We start from the raw sequence: 19958 nt of genomic DNA, 5'->3' as shown, positions 1-19958 counted from the left end.
AACTCTTATCTGTTCTCTGGAGTCTTCCCTCTGGTTCGTTGATTATAAAAAGGTATTTTGAGAACTTTGATTTTTAGTTTACGACCAAAAAACTTCAATGATCAATGATCAAAAAGGTTTTCTCAAAGGTCTGTAGTATGAAATCATAGACCCAAAGTTAACCACGTCAACTGCTGCCCTGAAGACACACAGACATACAGACAGATACACGAAACACTGCGGTAACGAGCAGCAGTTTCCATGGCAACTCTGAGGTAAAGCTGGGGTAGGGCTGTGATAGGCTGGCAGGGCCAAGTTGGGTCGTACCATGTCCGAGGGTTTGAAGGGGTTCCCCTGGCCACTGATGCCACCAGAGATACTGAAACCAAGACCAGGGTTCTTCTCTATTCTCACACTCAACTACAGAGAAAGAGAGGAGGGGCAGAAACAGAGAAGAGACAGAACAAACGGAAAAGAAAAGAAAGACAAGTGAAAGTGAAATACAAAGATCGGAACCATCTCTGGTAGATAGACAACAGGCACAACAGTGGAGGAGTGCTTTCATGCCATGTGTGACGCAGTTTGGCAGCTATACTGGAGGTCGCCAGTTTCTGAACGCTATGGTCAAACCTCAACTGTCCTCGTCAGGGTTTTTCTCTCAAACAGAAAAAGAGCCATCTCTGAAGGGATCAGCTGATCCGGGTGGTGTGAATGACTTCATGTTCCTACCTAAGCTGGTACAGTGATCTCCATCTGTGAGATATCTCAGATTTAGATCTACGCCTCCATGGCTTTTTCTAGACTGCACAAACTGTTGCTGCTAGGTGGCTAAAATTACACACAGATGTCCCAGTTACTGTTAACAGCTTGCTGGTCTGCTGTGAAACTCTCAAAGTCCACTTCTCATCTACTTACAAGAATCTGATCTGGTAAAGCCTCTTATGCCTCTGTCTTCCTCGGTTGCTGATTCAGTTTTGTGCAACACTTAATTATCTAGCTTCCACCTTTTCTATTTATTGTCTCTGTCTTATTGGTAACATTTTAATGTCTTATAGTTGATTTGTTAAACACTTGTAAAGAGCTTTAAATAATACCAACGGGTTTGAAAATAACTCAACTCAACAAAATCAGCATTTTATCCATTTTTCATCATTTTTTATCAGCTGGTCACTTATCATCAAGTCCTTTAAATACTCAAATTTATTTACAAATTTTGCTAGCTGTTAGCACCTAATTTCAACAACAGTTTTTGGCAAAGCTACGCAGCCAAAGACACTTTTCTTTGCCACAGTAACCTATTCTTTTTTTAACAACTGAAGCCCATCAAACAGTTCACCTTTGTAGTTAAAGTATCCAAATAGGTCTTTCCACAAAAACAAAGCCAGCTAATTCTAAGAAGACCTCCAAGATAGCGAGCCAAACAAACAGAAAAATGGACAGACAGACGGATACCTGCTCCTGATAACCATCCGTGCTCTTCTGCCCTTTAGTTTGCAGCAGGCAGCGGGCGCTTTGAGGCCGTGGGTTGGTGTGTGTCATGATGACCTGGTTGCTGTGGACCATGCCCTGGTTGTGGTACTGGGGGTTAGTGGCAGGGAGGGCAGGCTGATGGGGGGAGTGAGAGGAGTGGGGGTTGTACTGGGGCTGGTTTCCTGATGGGGACAGGGCCATGGGATGGCCAGAGCCGGGGTAACCCTGTCCAGAAGCTGGATGACCTGGACACGAAAACACACACACACACAATCAAATATTCAGCATAAAAACTTCATTTTGATTCTATATTCTATGAGATGACTTTTTATAGGTGTTAAGGTCTGAACAAGTTTTGAAAGCTGTAACCTTGAACCATGTTGCTCTGGTATTGTCCCGGTACTCCAGCAGGAACCACAGACAGAGGCATCCCTGGTTGGTACTGGACCCCTTTGGTCATCATCCCGTCATAGCCCTGCTGTACACGATGAGGTGTAGTGGATGAGGAGGATGAAGAGGATGTAACGATCATGTGTGTGTTGTGTGATTGGTGAGATGGGTTGTGGGGGTGGCCACCCTGTGGAGACACAGCAGGATGTTGAGGACTTTGTAGCTAGATTAGTTATTCATGAGAAGGTTCAGGGATTGGACAAGAAGCTTGTACCTTCTTCATGAGGTTATCTGGTGGGACGTCCCTCCTGCCAAGGGAGTAGGGAGCCCACTGGTTGCTCCCCGACACCCCCTCCTGGTCATTATCCAGCATTGCAGCCTGCTGAGAAGGGGTCTGAGGGAGACAAAGACAAATAGCAATAACTGAAGATGAACGTCTACTTCTCATGAAGCAGACTCTGCTTGACAGAGAATCAGACACGCTTTTTAATGTCACATGAGACTATGGTGGTTTAAGTTTGAATAAAGATCACAAAATCGGAGAAATATGTTGTCATTTTGATATTAAAGTCAGAATTCTGACTTGGACCTCTTTGAATGAAAAATACCCAACATTTGACTTTCATCCATGAATTAGACTCTGAACTCAGAATTCTGAGATTGAAATAAAAAACTGACAATTTGTCAGACTTCTGATTTTTATTTCTGACTTTATTCTCAGTTATCTGGGAAAAAAAGCCAGTATTTTTCTTGAACCACTGAATATTGACTTTTTGCTCCTTAAACTTTAACCCAGTGACACAAAAAGCGTCTGTGATCCAAAAAGAACAATCTTTAGAAATACTAGTATTTTAGAAAGTAAACCCAAACAGAGGACAACAAAGACTTTTGGGATGATTGTTTCAGTTGAGCTGTTTTTGTCTTCAAATCACAGAAACATCAACCCATTAACACAATCAAACTGACACTGGTTCCCAGTTACATAGAGAACTATAGTTAACAGCTCATTGTTCCTGCAGCTGGCAAAGCACTGGCAGCTATCCTCTATAATTACCTATGTGTGCAGTAAAAACGGCAGTAGCAGGGGTTCATTGTTGTCAGAGGGATACTCACAGCGTTAGCAGACGGAGGAGGAGGTAGCGGCAGCCAGCGGCCAGCAGGAGGCTCATGCTTAGTGTTATTGTAAAGGTTAAAGTTCAAAGTGCTGCTGCGCCCCTGGCTGTGACCCACGCCCTGACAGAGCATGCCCAGCGTGAGCGTGTTGTGCTTTAGGACACCACTCTGATTGGAGGAGACAACATCACATGACATGGGTGAATGTGCTGGGAGAGGGGGGGAGGGCGGAGCAGCGTGGTGACAACACACTGTGAGCTCCACAAACAAACAGATAAACAAACAACAATAACACTGATAAAACAACAACAACAACAGTGCAGAGTTGCTGAAAGCACAGAGAAATGTTAGCTCGTGATCGGTCAATACACAGAAAACTTTACAGGCAACAAGTGGCTCACTCTAACATTTGTGTGGAGGCTTTCAGATGATTCGTGAGCTAATGTGTATTGATACTCCAACAAACAATAACTGCAATCTGAAGCTGGGTTTATTCAGAGTTAAACTTCACTGCAGCTACATATCTGTAGCAATACTTCAGTTTGTGCCATCCCACAGCTCTGTCTTTAGTTGTGACAGATCAGGGCAACAAGGATCATTTCTTAAGTGTGATTACGACATTTGAAGGATGACGTAGGGTTAGCTGCTGGTTTAATCTCTAGAAAAAAGGAACACTTGTCACATTGTCAACAGGAAGAAATGAAATTATAAACAATTAATTAGAAGTGCTGTAATATTTTCGATTAATAATCAACAACAGCGGCTTTGCAGTTTTGACCAATCAGATTCCTGTATTTAACATAGTAGATGAGTGATAAGTAAGACAGTTGAGTTTGGTTTTCTCTCCATCCTAAACACAATCCGTCTAAGTTTGCAGGCTTTTTAAGACAACGGGTCTGATCAAAGAATTGTTTTAACATTTAAGACTGAAAATAGAAATATTAAATCACTTTCTCCCTGAGACTTAATAACACATGATTAATGTCTGTGTGGTAACTATGAAGCTCAGTCATAATGAAAGAGAGAGAAAACAATGAAATTGTCTCAAAACCCTCTGCCGACCTGACTGTTAAAATTACAAAAACGCTGGGCTAACTGTCTTTCTGTGATGAGACATTTCCTGCTGTTTCCTCAAGATCTCAACTTGTTCTTCCTCATTATCTATGGATAACAAAGTGGGATTTCTTGAAATAACATATAATAGTAAAATTATATGATTGATACCTTATGGCCTATGATTTTCTCAGTGTGCAATAGGTCAGGCTGACAGAGCGACAGTGTGGATGGGACACGCATGCAGCCGGACACATATCTGGTCAACCTTACAACACAGACTTACACAAATACATACAGAAGGGCCTCCAAATGCACCGAGCATGTGTGTTTGTGTGTGTGCAGCTCCCTCATTGTGTTTGTGTGATGCATTGACTCGACTTACCCTGTCCAGTCGTTTGGCCTCTATGTGCCTCAGTAGCTGTTGCCTCCAGTCGGCTGGCATCCTGGAGGTGATGTCTTCAGGTTTCTGTGGCACCACAGGTCTTACTTTGATGGTGTCGTCGGATGGTTTCTCGGGGCAGGTTGCTAGAGTGTAGTCTGGGGGCATCTTTTCCAACAGGGCGGCCATGGTGGGACGAGCTGATACTGGACGGGCCTGAAAACAGAAAATACAATTTAATTCAACAACAGTAAAAGTCAGACTTGATGTGCTTTACTGAAGCTGCACAAACGAATTAAAAATTGAAAAACAATCTGTACATGAAACAAATTCTTTATAATGACCAGCAGCTGTGAATAAGCTTCAAATTTGCACTTGCTTTTGTTGTTTATCTGCTTTGCAGCTGCTCTTCATGAGATCGTGTCCAGCATTCTGAAACCAATCTTGTCAATCTATTTCCAGCTTTCAATATTTTCAGGCAAATATTATTTAATCAATAGCAAAAAGAAAACGCTGTAAGCTAGCCTATTAACCCAGCAGAGCACATTAACATGTATCAGCTAAAGATGTTCCAAAAGAGTATGTGGAGAGATCTATAATGAGAGGAAAACTTAAACTGTGTATAAAAAGTAATTGCTTTCTTGGCTGAAGAGTGCAGTCATAAGTACTCAGTATTTGTTTCTTGGCTCCTTCCCCTCCTTGCACTGCTTCTTCATGCCGAGAGGAGCCTGATAAGTTGTTCTGCTCATCTGATCAGTATGCTCCTGGACACCTCTCTGCGACTATTTTTGGAAAGTCTGGGCAAACCCAGAAAATGCTGCAAGGATTATTTATAGTAGTGGGAATGCCTTTGGATCTGGCAATAAGGACACCTGCACTACTCTGCTTAGTCTCCTACTACAATGACCTGGACACAGGGAATTGTTCTGAAAGGATGAATAGAAATAATTACAAACAGCCATCTGCTTGGCCAAAGCTTCCATTTTAGGAAAAAAGCAACCACACATTTTCGAAATAATGATTACTCACTTAAATATTTTGGTTAAGGGTGATAGTTGCTCTGACAGAAAAGACATTTAAGGTTTTATATTGGGTCTTGGAAAACCTTGAAAATTATTTTTATGTTACTTTCTGAAAATTACAGAGCAATCACATAAAAAATAAGGTTTAAAGGGACGGTGAAGCTATAACAAGTTAGGTCCTGCAGTATATTTGACAGATGGTCTACCTGAGATGCTCCATAGGTCTCAGTGCTGTAGCTCCTAGCAGACAGGGGGCGGCGCTGAGTCAGACTCTTGGTTGGATACCCAATCATGGGCTTCTTCTGTTCCTGGTAGGTGGGATAATCATCATCGTAGCGACCATTTCTTTTATTGTGCATCATCTGGCTCTGGTTGTCTGACATGTTGGTGATGGCAGAGTGGTCCATGGGGCTGGAGTAGACGAGAGCTCGACTGTAGAGGGGAGGGTCCTGGAGAAGGAGAGAGGAGAGTTTCATCAAACAACACGATTTCTAAAAGATGTCCTCTAAAAATATCAAAAACTTGTTTACTTCTTTCTTTTTCTGTTCTTCCCCTGTTCACCAGTAAACATAACATTGTTCTGCTAACACAGGCTCTCCTACCTGCTGTCTGTACTGAGCCTCCTGCATTGCCTCCTGCTGGGCTTCATGGACTCTGCGGAATGACGCCAGCTCAGTAGAGCTCACTAATGAATCCGCTCGCCTCAGAAACCCTGGTCTGGAGCGCTGTGCTGGGATTGGTGCCTGCTGCTGGTTGGGCGGACCATCCTGATTGATGGGTGATTGAGGGAAAGAAAACATCTCCAGTGGAGGATACGCACGATACCGAGGGCTCACCAGCTCCTTTGGTAATGTCTTCCCTGGTTGTGTGATGTACTCCAAGGCCTTCGTTGAGTGGTTGACGTAATCGGGTGTGTTGGGAAAAGGGGGAGGGACTCTGCGGTCCATGGTTACCTGATTGGTTATAATGGGAACCAATGGATCCAAAAAATTTTATTTAACTTTTTAGTCATTAGTTATTTATTTTGTTTTATCTTTTATTAAAACCATTGGACACAAAAAGATGAAATCTCAAATCTTAAAGTGTAGTTTAAACCGTTGCTAACCTGGGGGTTGTAGTTGTGGTCAAAGTGGTAGGCCTTCTGTGGAACGGCAGGTTTTTGGTTCTGTCCCATCTGGTTATGGTTCCCACCTCCATGTCCTGGAAAGCCCAGCTCATCGTCCAACATGGGTGCAGACTGAGACCGTGCCATGCTGGTCTGCTCCATGGAACCAGGCAACTCTGGACGGTCCAAACTTGTCTGCTGCTCGATGGATGAGCTGTAGCTGTCCATGGGAATGCTGAAGACAGAGCAGTGAGAAAATGAAGATAAAACTTAATACTTCCTGTTGTAAAAAAAAAAACAACTCAACAGAACCCACCTGTAGACCTTGTAGGAGCCAATGTCAATCTCATCGATGCTCTGTGACTTCTTAAACTTAGATCTTGTCTCCCTCATCATGGGGGACAGGCGGTCTGAGCTTTTACTCATCACCACGGTCACCTTGTTGCCCCCGCTGACGGTGAGCTGATCCTTCCGGTTCTGATCACTCTGGTTGTTGTGGTACGACCAGCTGCCTGGCAGAGGCCGAGCACCTTGTTCAAGACTGAGGGCATAAAAAACACAACTGTGTCAAAGATATTTTTGAAATCAGTTTGAGATAAGAGATATATACAAAAGAACCTGCAAATAAAATAGATTGATAAAAAAGATCTCAACTTAAAGCTCTGTAGCAGATCTTTGCACACGCTGATATGCAGAGCTAACTACGGGGCTGTTGGACTTTCATTAAGCTACCTTGAGTCTATGTCCTTGCGATCAGGGTTGGGGCTGGAGGTGGGTGTCAGGTCAAGCTTAGAGGGAAAAGCTGTCCTGTCCTCCAGAGGGCTTGGGGTTCTGGTCCAATTCTGCCAAGGATTCTGAGAAGAAGGTCCAGATTGATCATTGTCTGGGGTGGAGCGTTGGTTGCTGTGGAAGGGGAGAGTCTGAGTATCCAGCTCCAGGGGCACTCCCACGATTCGCTCTTGCCTGAGTAGGGGGCGGCGCCCGTGTGAGGACTGGCTGCGGGGCTTGGAGCCCAGCGGTGGGTTTCCCTGACTCGTGTTGGAGGATGGACCATCCAGAGGAGACTCCTCAGCATCAAAACCTGTGTTATCATAGTGAGGGGCTTCTGCCCAATCAAAAGGCTCGCTCAGTGGGCGTCGATCCCCGCGCTGCTGCAGGGTTCCTGATGGAGGGGTTTCCCTCTGAGACAGCAGGGGCTTTGAGTCAATAGGCTTAGGGAACGACTGAGCCAATCTACAAAGACAAAAAATATTAAACACAGATTACGCTGAAGAAAATATGAAAATGACCTTAATCACACTGTGCTATTCTACATTTATACTGCATTTAATCCCAGCCAGTGGGCACTGAGAGCAGCATAACTCTTATTTTCTCTCTTTCTGATGTCGGAAAAATCAATGTGGCCAACAACCATGTTTGTCACAATTAATGTAAAAGAGTTCCGCCTTAAATAGAAAATATTAATGCCTTTAAAATCCATAATTACTGCTTAGAGTCAGCTGATCTTAAAAGACAGAGGCCAGGGGTACGCATATAGAGAGTCACTGCAGGGCATGTGAAAGAACAACTTTAATGTTAAGAAATAATAGCTTGTTTTAGCCTGCAGAGGAGAGTAGGGACAAAGAGTTGACAGTTTATTTTAGGTCATACTTAGAAAAAACAGAGTAACTTAAATGTTAAGAGTTCAATCTGTGCCTATTTGGGTCACTCTCAAATATCAATAATGTGAAATAAAAAAGTTATGTGCGGAAGTATTTTGGCTTCAATACCATAACAAGCACTGCACTTGAATCTTAACTATTTCAGAGGTTTTACATATAATTCCATAAATAAATATGACAGTAAGTTTAAGCTGAAGTGTTTGTTGTTTTTTTATAGCTGCACCATTCTTGAAATGGGTTCAAAACACTTTTTCATTAAATCTTTTAAAGCTGACTTTTTTATCCCAGATCTGTCAAACCTCAACATAAGTGCACTGTAACAAGGGCAAGAACTTCAGTAAAAGGACCAAATCTCTTTGTTTGCTTCATTTTTTAATGTTAGTGTCACAAAAAATCCTCTAGACAGTACTGATGCCTGGAGTGGACAGCTTTGATGAAGAGGAGAAGAAGAGAGAGAATCCTAAAGAGAAGAAGTCTGCTGCATCCTGATGAGTCTCTGACCTTGATGGAGAGAGCAAAGAAAGATGGAGGGAGGAGAGGACGGATGGAGAGATTGGACGCATGGATGATAGATGATGGAGATTGAGGAGGGGGTCAGAATGGAAAGAGTAGAAGAAGAGATGATGGATTGTTGGAGGGAGAGATGTTGATGGAATTGAACATGAAGCAGGCGTGCATGTGTGTGTGTGTGTGTGTGTGTGTGTGTGTGTGTGTGTGTGTGTGTGTTTGTGTACCTGTTGGTCCAGTGTGTTTGAGGGGCCTGGTCCTTGCTGGGGGCTGGCAGAGCGGGTGTGTGTTGGTGTGCGTGAGAGAGATTGTGTGAATGTGCGTTGGCAGGCGGGTTGGAGGAGCCCGAGGAGCCCTGTGAGGGGGAGTAGTCGGAGTAGGTGGCCGAGGAGCCGCTGTGGTTCAGACAGTGGAGCTTATCCACCTCCTCATCTGTGGACTCTGGATGGAGACACAGAGACATGGAAGCTCTGTTCAGTTAAAATGTCACATTATCTTCTTTCTGAGCGTACACTGAAGTGTCTTTGTTAGACCTGGAAGAAATCTGTCTTATCTTATCCCCCTGGATTCGAGTTCTCACCTCGTGTTTTTCTTTTATTCAAGTCTGCTTCTGTTGTTAATTCAAGAACATGTTCAGGTTTCTTTTACACACTTTGACCTATTTTAAAGCCTCTAGATATTTGACTTGTTATAGTAAAAAATGCATACTGAATATAACACTGTGAGTCTCATAAAGTATATATTAAAGCCAGAGACCCCTGATAAACCTGCACAACTATGAGTAAACTTTAGTAAAAAGGACTGATTCTTTCTGAAGACTGTGTCGGTGATGCTTAAGAACATACTCTTATCTTTACTTTTTTTTCCCCTGGCGTCCAATTTGCTTTTGGGTTAACTTTAAGGTTTTGTTGTTTGTTTTAAAACCAGGAATGGACTGACCTCCTGAGCCCTTTTCCAACCTTTAGGCCTCTTCGATCCTCTGACATGGGACTTTGCGGCCCTTCAATCCAATTTTGAACTTAAAAGTGACTGAGCTTCCGCTGGGAAGGCCCATTGGATAAGAAACAGCCTTCGATCCTCAAAAAAGTCTACTCCATGTTGACCGTACCAAGTCTCTCTTCAACATGTATTTTAATGTTAGCATCTGAAACAGACAGCCTGTTTCTCTGTTTTTACTCTGTTTTTCTCTGTTGTTAGTCCTGTGCACATCTTCTTCCTTTACATCATGTTTTTGTGAATTGTACAGCAGTTAAGTCAGCTTCTGCTACTTTTAAATGAGCTTTTTAAACGAACTTGATTTGACTTGACTCTGAGCTCATGTATGAAAAAGATCTCTCCTTGGCAGTCAGCATCCAAAAGCAATATTACCTTGCATACCCTTACTTGCTCTTAAAGTTCTGAATACAATACTGACTGATAGCCAGTGGAAATTGCTGATTTGTCAATAAGAGGGAGGCTAACAGAGGGGACGGACAGCGTTTCGCGCTAGCTTCATGCTTGTAATGTGCGTCGGAGGCAGAGACTCTGAGAGAGAGGCAGAGACCGTTTACTTGAAATCACAACGTTTTGCAGGTTAGCACATGCGTACTAAGGTCTCACGCTGATTAATGTGGGCATCGATGAGGCACAGCGCTTGTGCAGGTTGTAATACCGCACTCTCTTTGAGGTCTCGTGATAGTTTGTTAGTGCAGACGTTTAATAGAGTATACCGGAGGTGCCTGGCCTGTGTTCTTGTGTTGTTGAGATACGGGTTGTTTTTGTTTGTGTTTTGCTCTTGCTCCTGTGATGTAAATCCTGTAGAAATTCAGGTGAACGTATGTTTCAAGTTTTAATTGGCATTTCGTCTTGTTAACTCTGGGACTTCGGTCTGTCTCCAAAATACTGCATCATTTAAGCCTGTTTACCTTGTTACTACTTAGTATTATCCCTTCACCTCTCCATATTTATATTAAACCAGGTTCCTGCAGTGCTTTTGTTATATGTTTGGGCTGCACGTAAACAAATCCTGGGCTGTTTAAGTGATAGCTCTTATTGGACAAACTCAGAACACTTAAAATCCCTTAGGAAAGGGAAAATGACACATTCTACAAAAACATCACAATCCAACCAGCAGGTATGAGGCAAGTCTTGCAAGATCTTCACAAAACTAGTCAATTGAAGCTTCCTCTTACCTTTGGCTCAAGCCCTTTGGATAAAATGTCACAGTCAACAAGAATGACAAGCTGTTAGAGCTTAAGTCATCTTGTGTTAATCCGACAAAGGACTCGATTACACTCCGAGCTCTGAATCACATGGAGCTCCAGTTTGTTATGGAGAAGAGATAACAACAGCCTTTTCCAGTAGACAGGATTAGAGAGCTAAATTATTTAGAACAAAACAGCTTTTTTTTTTTGATAAGGCAGTAAAATTAGCTTTGGACTCATTAGAAAAACTTCTCTAGTTTTAGTTTAGCGTCTACGAAACTGAGGCCTTCAGGGCAGAAGAAGTAAAAAAGGGTCGAGAATAAAGCTGAACAGTTGAGTCACTGGAGACGCTAACTGGTATCCCCTCCCTTTCTCTGTTTTGTGCTGAATTAAATCCGCTTAACACCATGATTAATTAGTGGACACTATTACAACATGCCCCAAAGCTCCAACAGCAGACACATTAAATTACTGTGTGAAGAGTAAGAGCGCTCATCTGTCTTCATGTATGAGAATATTTAATGTGTCCGTTTGCCAACAGTTCCATGTTTTACCTTTCTTGTCTTTTCCCAGCAGTACCACCTTTGGTTTGTACATCGGCGGCTCCACCAAAGTGGGCCTCATGTCGGAGATACGGATGTCATTGGGAGAGCCGCCCATGGAGTCCTGTGGAAGGAGGAAAATGAAGGTTCATTTCAGGATAGAACCATCCCAGCTAGGAGCTTTAAGGGTATTAGGCTGCGAAAAAAACAAGGTGAGGAACATCCAGTTAGGATTTAAGTGACGGATTGGTATAAGCGCTCCAAATAAGCATCTCTGTGATGAAAAGCTCCATGTCCAGTCAGTAATGTTTTCTAAAGCTGTAAGAGTAGAGGACGACACAAATCTTGGCCATTAGTTTTTCCTTGAAGTTGACATTTTAACGTTCTGAATGTTGTTGATACAAACAGTAACATTTCATATAGGCATTATAACATCAATGAAAGAATCACGCAGGAAGGTAAAAGGTCTAATAAACCCCATAAAACCTCTTCCAGAATAACACATTACTTGTACAAAAAGCTATTAAGTAACTTGTTTTTAACCAGAGCAAAATAAACAGCTGTCTGCAGCTCACAGCTTCTCTCTCTCCTTCTGTCCCTTTCTGTCACTCTGTTGTTGACTGTCACTGTCCCTTAATTTCCACACGTTTCATTTTTGTCTTTGGCCTGCAACAAAAATAAAACAAAAAATGAATTAAAAATTCTATTTTACAACCACAAAAGCAAACGCACTGCGAAACCAAATTTAGTGTCATCTGCTCAGGCAGCACACAACAAGAGAGTGCTGTCCATGGTGCTGAAACAATAGCTCCTATTTTCTTTGTTTGGAAAATCCAGATTGTCCTATCAGGCAGGGTTCTTTGTTTCAAAATTCTAACCAGCCATTAGTCAGGCAAAAATACAGAATAAAAAACACAATGTTTTTTTTTTTTTTTTTTTTTTTTTTTTATTAAGTTAGCCTGAGTCCTTTTGAATACCATGGTCCCCTGCTGAGGAGAAGTTCAGGTTGCTACTTAAATATAGTAATTTGAGTGCAGAGCTGCCACGCTTAAATAGCCACAGCAGGAATACACATAGAAATAGTGAAGACAGATGTTCAGAAAATGGAATATAATGAGCGAATCAACACACAACATTGACATTGACATATTTTATCTGTTATTGTTTATTTCAGGAACCTTAATGTACATACTGTAAACCTTAAAGTAGACTGCATTTAGAGCTCCCCCATAACATCTCATGTGAGGCCTTCAAGGGATCTTGTGTCTTTTTGAGTTTAGCTCCCCTGTGATTTGTACCATGGATCTATCAATGCCCCACAAAGTGACAGCAGAGACAAGAAGAAGATTGGCTGCTCAACATGAGCGCAGATCATTTAGATTTCAGAATATTTTAAAATAACCATCTTTGCACAGGGTTTATGAGGCAGATAGTTAAGTCAAACACTAAACATGTTGACATATGGAAATCTGCAGTCAGTGTTTAAATATTTATGAACAAAAGAGCTCTGCTGGAATGTGTGGGAGTCACTGGGGGTTTAACTTATAAAGACAAAAGCATAATTGATTTAATAGAACCAAACCAAACCAGTGACAATTTAACTCTCAGACCTTAAATGTACACACCCAATGACTATTTTAAGATCTAACTTCAGAAATATCCAGCTTTGTGACCCTTCTTAACAGTTAATCATCGTAACAACTCACACATTTTTCCAAACTAGGGGAAAAGATCAAAAGAAACAAAAATAAATAAACAAAAATGTGAATAGAAAGAATGAGATCTAAATTGGCTTTTCACCAAGCTTAAATCATTCAAATGTGTGCAGCCTTTGAATGTGCTGTGGATAGTATTGTGTGTGTGGCACACTATGAGTCAAACCTCAGAGCTCTCTGTCAGGTCCTCTTTGTCTTTCCTCTTGGGAATGTCGATGCCAGAGTTATGCATTGATCCCTGATCCATTAGCTGAGCCTGAGAGAAGTCCTGCATCTCTCTGTCTGTCACCTGGAGGACACACACACATTATTTGTGCTGCCGGTCCTACAAATTAACGATCACAGGTCTCTACCCCTTGATGAATGAATGGATGAGCTTTTAACCCTACCCCTGGTTAATGGGAGAAAAGTTTGTAGTTTGAGTCTCTTTTTTTTCTAAAGTTTATATTTTCTAATGTTTTTTTGGTTAAAAGCCTGAATTAATATGAGTGAATAAATCATGCAAATGTGTTGCAGTTATTTAGCATGTTAACATTGTTGAGAAATGTTTTGGTATCATTCTGTCTTCCTGACACCAATTCTAATATGTTGCCTTAAGTACTTACCAACAAAATTACTTTTGAAAGTAATTTGAAACAATAGATTATCATTATATTAAAACAGTACACTACTTGTTTTTCAAGTGATTTAATGTATTATCATTATTTTATGCTCCATACACTGAGGAAATCTCATCCTCAAAATTTGCCAAGCATCTGGAAACAAGCCAGTGCTAGCAGCTGCAGCATGGTCTCTCCTGACTCCTCAAAATCTTGATTTTTACAAAAAACTGCTTAACTCTGCCTTAACATCAGTCAAAATAACTCCTGTTGCAAGTAAAGCATTTAAAAGGAGCCAGTGATTGCAAATTATTAGCTAATTTTGATGTGAGAAACACCTTTACACTAGTTGATCTGCGCTTCATCGATCCGTCACATGATGACATATCTTAGAAAAGTTTCTGACTACAGCCATAACACTGAACATGATGAAGCTGACATTTTAGAGGAGATATACTCCTATACTGTGGCAACAAATGAGACCACTGGTACGCTTCTTAGACAATGATACTGATTTTTTGTTGAGTGTTTTTGACACCACCGTTTTAATCTTTTTAACTCAGATCTGTTTACATTTATTGCAACAACCCAAAGCTTTCTTGGGGTGCACAGGTAGGACACTGAATTAAAGGTTGGCTTGCTAATGTTTGTCCCCTCTGCTGCCCCGCTAGAGATTGTGACGTGTGATGATGACTCACAGCAGCTAATTATCCTAAATGAAGGCTCATTTCTTACCGATTTATGAAACATCACTAAAGAACAGACTGCATTGTCTCTGAAATGATTGTGCAGTGACTCTCGATCCTGGTTGTGTGTGACTGTGAGCATGCTAGTGGCAGTGAGTGAGTGTGTGTTTCCTACCTCTTTAGGAGGCAGGGGCCATGGGGGTTCGTACTGTTCTTTGCTGAGGTGTGTGTGTTCCATGTTGGTTCCTGCCGAGGTGGCAGTGCCTGTGCTCAGCTGGTGCTGGTGCTGGTGTTGGTGTTGGTGCTGGTGCTGGAGTTGGTGCCCATGCCCGGCGTGTACACTTTTACCCACAAGGCTTTGCACTGACTTGACCATGTTCTTTAGGTCCTCAGGATAGGGTGTTGGGTAGCGCTTTAGGTTAATCTCCACCTTCACACAACAATGGATGGATATGGATTGAGTGTGTGTAAACATGCATATAAAGGACACATGCAGTGAGCAAGCTTGTAGTCGCAGTGCTGTGACATCAATGTGTGTCTGTCTTACTCACATCTCACTCAAAACATTGGTTGCCCAGGTATTTATTTCCTTTTTAATTTTCATTTTAAGAGATTATTTAGAAATACTATTTATTTTGTGGGTTTTCTGGTATGTAACCCCTCATTTGTGAAACTAAAAAATGTATAAAAAATAGTCATTATCCATCTGTCTCTTGTCTGCCTGTCTGTATATGTTAAGAATGCAATAATTCCCAAAGTGATATTGAACCTCTCAGTGAAGTATCCTCTGTTAAACATGATGATTTGTTTATTTCTGTTCATAAGTATCTATGAGTCCATGAGCAAGGCTGAGGAACCTGCCCCTGGAAATAAAGAATTAATCACTATGGGCTAAAGTCGCGATAAGCTGACAATAATTTGTGGTGAGGATGAGGAGAGGCAGCAAAATGAAGAATAGCTGCAATCTATAAATCTGTGGTTTGTTAACCTGTAGTAAAAAAAAAAACAAAAAACAATATGCAACCACAGTTTCGTAAGTGCCACCAGCTTCTCAGACATAACAACGTTACCCTCTGTTGTCTTCACAGTCTCATACCTTTGACTTATCTCATAAGACAGATGGATTTCAGTGAATGTGCTCACTGTGTGCACTGATGATTCAACCTGGAGGTTTTCCGGCTCATTCAAGAGTTGGATCTGCTCCAGTGGCTGGTCAGTTAATGCTGTCTTTGCAAAACTTGTGCAGAAGCCCTGGCTGCCTCAAATGACCCGTTTCTGCTCTTATTCTCAGCAGAGAGATAGAGAGAGGGAGAGAGAAACAGAGACAGAGAGAAACAGAGAGAAACAGAGACAGAGACAGAGAGGGGAAAGAAGAGCTGACCTTAACCTTCCCAGAGTTGTCTTCCTCTTCTTTCTTGTCCTCAAAGTCAAAGGCCACAGTCATCCTCTGCTGTCTCTGCTCCTCCCACAGAGTAGGGTTAAAGCTGTCACTGTCCGACTGATAATCTGCATGTGACAAAAAAGGGTTACAACTGTACTACAAGAGTGAGCTTTAACACTTTCATAACCCACATTGGTAACACGTTACTTGAAGCACCTCTGTATAACGCATTACAAGTGCACTTATAAAGCATTATAATGCCATTATAGCGCTATCATAAAAATGTCGGTCAATGTCTATCAATATAAACACCCATAAAAAATATGCCAGTGAGTATAATGCATCATAGCAGTGATTATAAGATATTCTAAAGAATTTTATTGATGCTAAGTCTGATAATAAAAAAATAAGTTTAGCAAAGTGTTGTTCTTGCATAGATTAAAAGATGTGTATTTTTCTTCAAGAAAACCACTTCTAGTGGCTTTTGACCAGCTTGTATTATTTTACATTAGCCTATACCTGAACAGTTTCATCACTTTACTTGAAGCACCAAATGAGCATTTAGAGTAACTTATAATCACATTATTATGCATTATATCAGTGATTATAAGACATTTGAATGAGTTTTAATTCATAACAACTATGATAATCACAATACCCTTTGATCTTTGCAACAAAAATCGGTTAGCAAGGGACCATGTGTCATAAAGGTTTATAGTACTTGATCTTATAAGCCATTATAAAATGCTCTATAATGTGTTAAGCACATTTTTATAAAGACTTATTAAGATTTATCGGTGTTATTATTGATAGATCTAGACGTTTATTAGCATATCATAACTGTAAGTATAATTCATTATGTATGTGGGCATTGTCAGTGAGTTTCTAACAGTTATAATGTATTATAATACCTGACCTTGTAAGCGATGATAAAATGCTGTATAGTATGTTATGATTATTGTTATAAAGCATTATGATCATTTATGAGTGTTTAACTAACTGTAGTTATACAGCGCTATAATGGCATTATAATGCTTTATAAATGCACTTATAATGCGTTATACAGAGGTGTGTCAAGTTAAGTGTTACCGAGAAATGTACACACCAAACTTTAAGAAGCCTTTTTAAATGCCCTGAAGCTGTGAGCACACACACAAACACAGATGAATAAACACACTCAAACACACACACACAAACAAAGTCTGTACCCTCATCATGTCGCGGTTGCTGAGGAAACATGTAGTTGGTCAAAACCTTCTGTTTGGTTTCAGGGTGGGCTTCTGTCTGCAGGGGAATTAGAGCCTTGGACTGAAAACAAACACAGTTTTAAATCAGTTTTGTAAGATAAAACTTGGCCTCAAACAGTTAAGAAACAGATTCTCTTGACATTTTTATTACAAATCAAATATTGCTACAAGAGCACTTTGTCTCACAATTTGCCTCTTTGATCTACATGCTCATCTGATTGAAATAAAACAGAGTATTATATATATTAAAGTGTCAATGTCATGGATTCCTTAATGTTATTGCAAACATAAATGAAAACTGCACAAACTATCAAACTTTTATTTTGTTGCTCATGCGCTCTTCTGTATTTTGTCAAACTTTGTAACACAAGAAATAGAATGACTGAAGTTGTAGAGATCATTTTAAATGTCACTGTAAGGGCAATCTGCTGCTTGATAAATTACATTAGAATTTAAAATGAGCAAAAACAGAGCGGAGATTTAGTCTCCAGTTCAGTTTGATTAACCTCTGATTACATTAAACTCAACTTTAAGAATCTTAAAGAACACTTTTAAAACAAGACAAGTAGTTTAAATGACTGCAATAACGCAACAAATGTCAGACTTCATCCAACTATTAAGAGTCACGATAAAAGAAAACGGCAGTCTCAGGAAACCACACAGAGAAAAGACGCAGGAGAAGTAAGAGTGATGAGGAATTCAGCTATAAATAGCCTGTTTTGACTAATGGCTTAGTTTACTGATTAACATGTATTTATTCATACAGCAGCTCTGTGTGTGTGTGTGTGTGTGTGTGTGTGTGTGTGTGTGTGTGTGTGTGTGTGTGTGTGTGTGTGTGTGTGTGTGTGTGTGTGTGTGTGTGTGTGCAAAAACTGTGGGAGGACAGAGAGATACCTGATTGTCAGAGAGCCAGAGAGCTGCCAGGTCCTTCAGCTTAGTGAAGGTAAACGGTAGATTCTTTAACCTGCGAGAAAGAGGGAGACAGAAAGAGGAGAGAGGGAGGAGGAAGAGGAGAGAGATGTTTCAAACGTCTGCCCACGCACTGTACAGCCTGCAGAACATGTCACCATGGCAACACACTCACCCATTCCCATGGCAACTGTGGGCCGTGAGAGCAGCTAGAGAGGCAGGATGGCCATTCAGAAAAAAGATCTTACCTGCAAGTATGTGTGTGCCTGTGTTTGTGTATGTGTGTGCTTGTGTGACTGGTGTGTGTGTATGTGTATACCTGTTGTCACTGAGGTTAAGCACTCGTAGTTTGGTCATCTGTCCAATCTCATCAGGAAGAAACTCCAGTTTGTTGGAGCGCAGAGACATCACTGTCACGTTCTTACAGTTCCCGATCTGAAACACACAAACACACCAACATCCGATCACATCATATAAAAGTCACAGCACTAACAAAGATCTACATCAGGAGAGGCAACTTCAGACACACAGTACCAAAGTGCTGTGTGGAGGGCAAACTCTTCTGTTTACTGGTTTAGCATTGACTGCTAGAGGCACTTCAGGTGCTTCTAAATAAAGAATAATCTGCTTGGATTCCTTGTTTTGAGAAATGTGAAATAAAGCTAATACTATTTAATTTGGTAAAAAAATACACTAATTAAAAAAATATACCATTCACTGGACTTAAAGTTTAACATTTCCAGCTATTTACGATTCAGAACTTGATTATTATCCCTAAAAATCAGAAATATGACAATACAATACTGTTCAAAAAAAAATTTCTATTAATTATAGAAGAATTAAGATACAGAAATGTTTATCTTTATTAAAAAAAACAACAACAAAAAATACTAATAAAATCAGTACTTGCTCCACAAATCACTTTCTGAATTATCTGATGAAAAATATAGATTTTTTTCAGGATATTATGATTGGTTTACACGCTACTTTTCTACCCTATTTCACCCAGTACATCACTTTTTTTTAAGTCACAGTTAAGAAACTTAAGAGGGGATTTAACAGGAAAAACTCTTTGGGTCATATAAATATTCATATTTCAGGCAGTTTTTATGGACAGGTTGTATTTAAGGACTTTGGATATTGTTTTTACAACGCTGTGATGGCTGGGATAAGTTCATAAATACCAAATATTTTGATATTCAGCTTAAAATCTATGTCACTTTATCCTGTATTTTGTGTTAGAACCATAGCAACATCTGATCTTAAAGCTATACATAAGTAAATTTAGTCCTAAAACCTCCTTTAAAAGCATTTAAGGTTCTGATTTGGTGGTTTGAAAAAAACTTCACAAATGTTCAAAATGAAAGACAGTCCAAAGTAATGCAGTTAATCAATTGACCAGGTAATATATTTGTATTTATAGTACAAAATCACAATAAGAAATATCAATCAATCAACCAATCAATACTTATTTATTTCGCATTAAATCATAACAAACCTTATCTCAATACACTTTCCAAAAACATTAACAGAGCTAGAGCTGTTAACGCTGATAAAATTCTATTGGCAGAATCCCAACATCAAGACAAGCTAAGAAGTCTGAGCTCATCTTGGCCTACCATGCTACCATGAGTAAAAACGTCCTTACACACAGAAACCTTGAGCAGAACCAGACCAGGATAGACTGACACCCACCTGTGAAGATGTGACATCATTAAAAAAGTCCCTACCTCTCTGGGCAGCTCTGTGAGGAAGTTCTCGTCAGCAGCAAAGGTCCTCAGACTGTGAAGGTAGCCGATGGTGGGCGGCAAACACTCCAATTCATTACAACTAACGTCCAACTCCTCCAACAGAGACAGACTGTGTGAGAGGAACAGAGGCAGAAAGGAGGAGATACGGAGAAAATGACAGAAAAAAAAGAAGGAAGGGAAGGGAATCATTCTGATGCAAAACCTCAGCTTCAAACTTAAACTACAACATGGCTTTAAAGGAGGAGGGTGGTGCTACTCACTTT

The 19958-nt window shown here is 40.7% G+C and overlaps 1 protein-coding gene across 20 annotated transcripts in view; it reads right to left on the bottom strand.

The window, feature by feature from the left end:
- The window catches only part of lrrc7 (leucine rich repeat containing 7), an 80892-nt gene that overhangs the window by 9648 nt on the left and 51286 nt on the right, over positions 1-19958 (bottom strand). For 7 of the 20 annotated variants that reach the window (XM_074668962.1, XM_074668964.1, XM_074668970.1 and 4 more), the window contains 20 exons: positions 19675-19804; positions 18264-18379; positions 17930-17999; positions 16997-17096; positions 15789-15913; positions 14583-14837; positions 13289-13411; positions 11420-11531; positions 8910-9123; positions 7247-7747; positions 6831-7055; positions 6515-6749; positions 6012-6362; positions 5616-5858; positions 4391-4603; positions 2953-3120; positions 2114-2233; positions 1819-2026; positions 1432-1694; positions 307-399 (listed from right to left, as the gene is read on the bottom strand). In XM_074668962.1, the coding sequence (XP_074525063.1) occupies positions 307-399; positions 1432-1694; positions 1819-2026; positions 2114-2233; positions 2953-3120; positions 4391-4603; positions 5616-5858; positions 6012-6362; positions 6515-6749; positions 6831-7055; positions 7247-7747; positions 8910-9123; positions 11420-11531; positions 13289-13411; positions 14583-14837; positions 15789-15913; positions 16997-17096; positions 17930-17999; positions 18264-18379; positions 19675-19804 (3865 nt within the window). The remainder of the gene's footprint in view (positions 1-306; positions 400-1431; positions 1695-1818; positions 2027-2113; positions 2234-2952; positions 3121-4390; positions 4604-5615; positions 5859-6011; positions 6363-6514; positions 6750-6830; positions 7056-7246; positions 7748-8909; positions 9124-11419; positions 11532-13288; positions 13412-14582; positions 14838-15788; positions 15914-16996; positions 17097-17929; positions 18000-18263; positions 18380-19674; positions 19805-19958) is intronic. The other 13 variants (XM_074668966.1, XM_074668972.1, XM_074668975.1 and 10 more) reach the window with 6 other exon arrangements.

The sequence above is a fragment of the Halichoeres trimaculatus genome, unplaced genomic scaffold (genome assembly GCF_033239565.1).
Source record: "Halichoeres trimaculatus isolate MK-OKI-2021-1 unplaced genomic scaffold, fHalTri1.1 fHalTri1_scaffold_4, whole genome shotgun sequence".
NCBI classification, from domain to species: domain Eukaryota; kingdom Metazoa; phylum Chordata; class Actinopteri; order Labriformes; family Labridae; genus Halichoeres; species Halichoeres trimaculatus.
This window is presented reverse-complemented; position numbering and strand designations above follow the sequence as displayed.